At 42.3% G+C, this 5,602-nt stretch overlaps 1 protein-coding gene across 1 annotated transcript; it reads right to left on the bottom strand.

Moving 5' to 3' along the window:
* Positions 1-224: 224 nt before the first annotated feature.
* meis2a (Meis homeobox 2a) lies at positions 225-4,013 on the bottom strand (the record flags this gene model as incomplete). Its single annotated transcript, XM_056247555.1, has 6 exons — positions 3,191-4,013; positions 2,701-2,918; positions 2,044-2,185; positions 1,744-1,794; positions 1,284-1,334; positions 225-374 (listed from the first exon to the last, which is right to left on the bottom strand). Coding segments are annotated over exons 1-6 (624 nt in total), but the record flags the coding sequence as incomplete, so codon positions are not given.
* Between the last annotated feature and the right edge of the window lie 1,589 nt (positions 4,014-5,602).

Below are 5,602 nucleotides of genomic sequence, written 5' to 3'. Positions count from 1 at the left end.
ACCAGCAATATTAAAATAATTTAATATATCAGACATAGCCATAAATACCATAAACACACCGTGTTTCTCTCAAGAACCAGTTCAGAAGAATCGCGTGAAACGTTCAGCTCAGTTTATTTTACAATTCAAGCTGATTTCAAGATCTAATCTCATATTGCATATCTCACATATATCTCACATAGTGTAACACAGCGCAGAAGAAACTGAAACCCTCGGTCACTTACATGATCGGCTAAGTTCGTGGAGGATCCCGAGAGTTCCTCATGGTCTGATTTCGAGCTTCCATCCCGTTCGTCAATCACTAAATCTATGGGCATCTTCCCTTTCAAGCAGCTGATGTACCGATGGCAGAAGTTATCGCAGAGCTCGTGCACCTGGAGCAGAGGACAGAAACACTCGTTCACGAACAGCGCAAATACAGGACATTATATCAGCAAACGGGGAAAACACTGAGAAATACAGGACATTATATCAGCAAACGAGGAAAACACTGAGAAATACAGGACATTATATCAGCAAACGGGGAAAACACTGAGAAATACAGGACATTATATCAGAAAACGAGGAAAACACTGAGAAATACAGGACATTATATCAGAAAACGAGGAAAACACTGAGAAATACAGGACATTATATCAGAAAACGAGGAAAACACTGAGAAATACAGGACATTATATCAGAAAACGGGGAAAACACTGAGAAATACAGGACATTATATCAGCAAACGAGGAAAACACTGAGAAATACAGGACATTATATCAGCAAACGAGGAAAACACTGAGAAATACAGGACATTATATCAGCAAACGGGGAAAACACTGAGAAATACAGGACATTATATCAGCAAACGGGGAAAACACTGAGAAATTATGCGCATCATTCTCCAGACACACTCAACAAGTTCACTGACAGAAATAAACCAACAAATAACACACGCACGTCCTGGTCCACATTTCGCACCAACTATAGCCTAACTTCCGTGAAATTAATCATTCATTTGAAATAAATATGTATATGTCATATTCCGTTTAAACTAACATCGACGGAATATGGATTAATTATTATGAATTATAATTAATTGTTTCAATAACAATTTACGTTCGGGGTAATTTTGTCAAATAATATCGTTTTTTTTTATTATATCAAAAAGTGCCAAATCTGAATTATAAATTCAAAATAACAACAATTTTTTTTAAAAGAATCACAGATTGGTCATGAGCGCAGTAAATTAATCCAAATTAAATCTAAAAGTAAAAATCAATCCAAATCAATAAAAAGATTACCTTTTCTAACTCCAAAAGATGAAACCGTAATACTTGTATGGCTTGTATCATCTGTGAAGAGAAGTGCATCGTTAGCGTATCTTTACGGTTCATTTTAATATTCGTTAGGCAACATAATGTTTTGTAGTGAACAAAAACCATCCCAACATTAAGAAATAATTCGAGAGTTAATAATGTGCTTGAGAAATAATAAGCAATTATTTTTTATATTTAAAAAAAAAAATGCGTGTGTGAAGTGTGAAGGGGTGGATGGTGATTTCAGCCCTAATGAGGGACTTTTCCACTTCAAACACTCCGGACACACACCAAATCCCGTCCTATTTACTTTCACTGTCTCCAGATCCGATGCAAAAATATATAAACTCCAGAAAAAAGTAAAAAAAAAGAGTGAGACTCATTTAAGAGAAGTGTATTGCAGGGCTTTAGTGAAGACAAGCAGTGCTGGTGTGTGTTATCTTACCAAATTATCCAATTCTGGATTTGAAGAAAATAAAGGTTTTTCAGCGCGGACCTAAAACACACACACACACACACACACACACACACAAATCGGGGTTAATAGCAATCGATGAAAAATGTGCAGCGATTTAATAATTGAGGTTTAATGAAATATGCACTAAAATCGCAATCGTTGCTGATCAGGTTAAACACGCCGCTTAGTGCTTGATGGAAATATAGTTAGGATTCATAAAATGAAAGTATGACTTGTATCTGTGTTTGTCTGCATGTTTTAAGCACGCATGGACAGTGGATGTGAGACCTGTTTAGCGAAGACAGCGATGTCCTCGTTGAAGGAGTCCGAGGAACACACATCTCCTCCGGCCACCCCGGGCTCGCGAGGAGTGCATGTGGCCAGCTCACACTTCTCAAACACCAGAGCCAGCAGAGGGAACAGAGGGTGACTGCAGAAACACACACACACACACACCGCGATCAGAGCACATTCACCGGGGGAACACGCGAGGAACCGTGTGTATTAGTTCGGAGATTCAGCTCGCGGCGTAGGCTACATTCAAAATCACATCCAGATAGTAGTCGAGGTGTAAATGCGGTTTAATGGGCGATTTAATCACTCAAGTAACTACTGAGTAATTAAATATTAAACTGCATTTACACTCGGCGAGAGTCGCGATCACATCGGGTTTTGTTGCGGGGATTTTGAAATGAACGCTGCGAGCGAACGCTATAAAATCAAGTGCGGAAAGTCAAGAGGTTTTCAAAAGCAAAAAAAGAAAAAAAGGCACACAAATAAATGTGCACAGCAAAGTGAAATGTATAGTATTCCCTAAAATAGTGCCAGCATTTCTGGCAAAGCCCCGTATAATACGCTACTATTAAAGTTCTGGGAAACTATTACGGGAAAGAGGAACCGCGAGCGGAGGAAGTCCCGGATCCGATATTAATATCTATAACTCACCCGTAAATCTGATCTTTATCCCTCTTTAGCACGTCGTTGACAGCCGAGCCCATGCTGCCGGGCATGACGTTGGGATGCGGGGCGTGCGTGCCGTAGTGCTGGCCGTGGAGCGGGGGTCCGTGGTTCAGGTGGTGGACCTGCGGGAGCGGCCGCGGCGCGTGAGGGTCCCCGTACATCCCGACCCCGTCCATGCCGCCGTAGTGAGCCAGCTCATCGTACTGGAAGAGAAGCAGAGGGTCAAGAAGAGCACAAACACACGCAATACTGGGAAAACGAGAAGAAAAGCGTCGCGCGAGGGTAAAGTTTGCCGCGCGTAATTACCAAAAACATGGTAAAGTTGTGTTTCCCGAGGAGAGTAACGCGTGTCTCGCGCGGAGAATATTCCCAACAAAGTGCGTCAGACTGAAGTGGTTTTGGCGACAGACAGACAGTCGAGGCCTGTGATAGATCGTGTGTTAGTGGAGGTGAGTGTTGGAGATTTGAAACCTACCCTTTGCGCCATCAGCCTGCGCTCCAATAAACCTCTGGATCTGTGTCGTAGATTTAATTTCCCAGTCCGCTCACAAACTCACGCGCCGCAAAGATCCCGTTTTCAAGCAACTCGCCGAATTCTCCTATTCTCCAGTATATGGCTGAGAAAGAGCGCAGGCATCGGGAAGAGTTTTTGCAATTCTTCTTCTTCTTCTTTTTCTCTTTGCCCCCCAGAAAAGAAAGAAAAAAAAGTCAAGCACCAAAACTGAAGGTTACAGCCGGCCCATCAACAACCTGCATGTAACTAAACTGTCGTGTCTCATGGCTTTTTGCCACTCCAGCTGTCAATCAAAGCCAGAGGTTGTCAAGGTAATGAATGAATGATGGTTGGTGATGATGATGTTCAAGAGAGGATGAATCTTTTTAGCCCCGTTTTCATCCCACAAGTCCCTGTCTTCTTTATGCCTCCGGTCCGCTTTCTTGTTTTATTACTACTGTATTAAAAAAAAAAAAAAAAAAAAAAGAAGGGGAAAGAGAAGAGTTTTTTAAAAAACGCGGCGGTCCCTCGCTCTCGCGCGCGGTGTGAGATGAGTGAGTGTCAGTGTGTGTTGGCAGGTCGGACGCTCGCGCGCTTATACAACGCAGAGAGTCGAGCCGCGCGCATCGGCGGGAGAATGAAATGACGGAAACCGGAAGTGGCGCTGAGCACAGCCAGTCCTGCGCGAGCTCCACGCCAAACCCTGCGCGAGGCGAGCGAGCGACGCGAGCGTCCAGTGCGCGAGGGGGGGAGCCACGCGCATTCACCGCGTTCAAACGCTGTCTTTAATGCACAAAAGAAAAATCATCTTAACTCGACTTCGGGTGATGCATCGCGTGTGCAACTGATATCGAGTGTCGAAGCCCGTGTTATGTGCAAGGCACGAAGAGTTCAAAGGAGTATTTACGCAGACCCCTTTTTGAAATAAAGTGAACTTTTAAAATAACGTGAAGAGAGCAAAAAAAAATGCTTTATTGAAAGTGTCTTTTAGTCCAATCGCGTTGGTAGATATAAACGTGAGCGTGCATCGCGTGCTCAGTTCTCAGAGCCCGAGATCATCAATCATGTGAAGGCCTGAAGTTTCAGAGGAGGAGCGAGGGTATCGATCGCTACAGATGTGGCCCCTAAAACCACAAACAGACCCTTAAAACACTCCTCATCAATGAACATATAGCCCACATCGTGACATCAGCGCCCATCGATCGCCTTTTACATAAATGTCTACATTTAGCGCTGTTGTTTTGTTGTTGAAATCAAGTCTTCACGCGCTGGTGGAGATCGAGCAGAACTCACACACGAGGTCAGACACACACTCACCCGAACCCCGGCTTATAATGAAGACAGCAATTAAAGCGGATTCATAAATGAGAGAGAGGAGGGAATGAGCGGCTGCAGTGTGCACTAGCGAGTGGACACAGCGCGCGGCTGGATGACCAGTGCTTCATCATCATCATCATCATCGCGAGGAAGAGGAAGAGTGCGAGCGCTTCTGTGCACACACACACACACACACACACGCCTGAGCCGACACACGGGTAAGTGCATCTCAGACTTATACAAATCAGCAGGAAAGTGAGCGATCACTGCAGAAAAAAGAAAAGATTTCAACAACTATACTTTATTAATGAGGCAAAATAATGCGTGCAAATTTAAACACTCAAAATCATACAATAAATCAGTACATTGAGAAAAATGCATGTTTATTTTCGCTTTGGTTAAATACAATTTTAAAGCGTAACCGTTCCTTTTCAGTTTTAATTACATCTGGTTTCGGATATAAACCCGCCTTTCCCCGACACGCGGATAATAATAATAATAATAATAATAGTAATAATAATAATAATAATACTAATAATAATAATTACACTGAGGAGAAACTTTCGGCGGGGAATCACGCGTTCGGTTTCAGAAATGCATGTCTGTTAATATGCATGAAATCAAATATTTAGTTTTTATTTATTTATTTACCTACCGACTGAACAAACTCGTGTGTGGAGAGGAAAAGAAGAGAAAGCAGAATCAGTGTGTGTGTGTGTGAAGGTGATCGCGGCTCTACCCGCCGGAACATTTCATCTGGTGTCAAATTGAGGTCATTTTAGGGTTAAAGCTCTCGATGTCTCTGCCCAGCTGCGGCCGACACACACACACACACACACACACCTTTACACAACCTCGCACTGTTCTAAACATTTTTTTAATGAAAATCATAATATAAAATAAAATCTAAATGAAAAACATCTCTCAGAGGCATTTCTATTTATGTGAAATAACTTGAGTTATGTTATCCTAACAACTCGATCTCATTTGCTAAGGCTTCATATCATTCAGAATTATTTAATGCTTTTTAATTTCGTTCTAAAAAATGTAATTGAAATATAGACGAACTATAAGAGA

This window comes from Rhinichthys klamathensis, unplaced genomic scaffold (assembly GCF_029890125.1).
Source record: "Rhinichthys klamathensis goyatoka isolate OS25496 unplaced genomic scaffold, OSU_Roscu_1.1 h1tg000049l_1, whole genome shotgun sequence".
In the NCBI taxonomy this organism is placed as follows: domain Eukaryota; kingdom Metazoa; phylum Chordata; class Actinopteri; order Cypriniformes; family Leuciscidae; genus Rhinichthys; species Rhinichthys klamathensis.
Note: the sequence above shows the minus strand (reverse complement) of the source record. Positions and strands in the feature narration are given on the sequence as shown.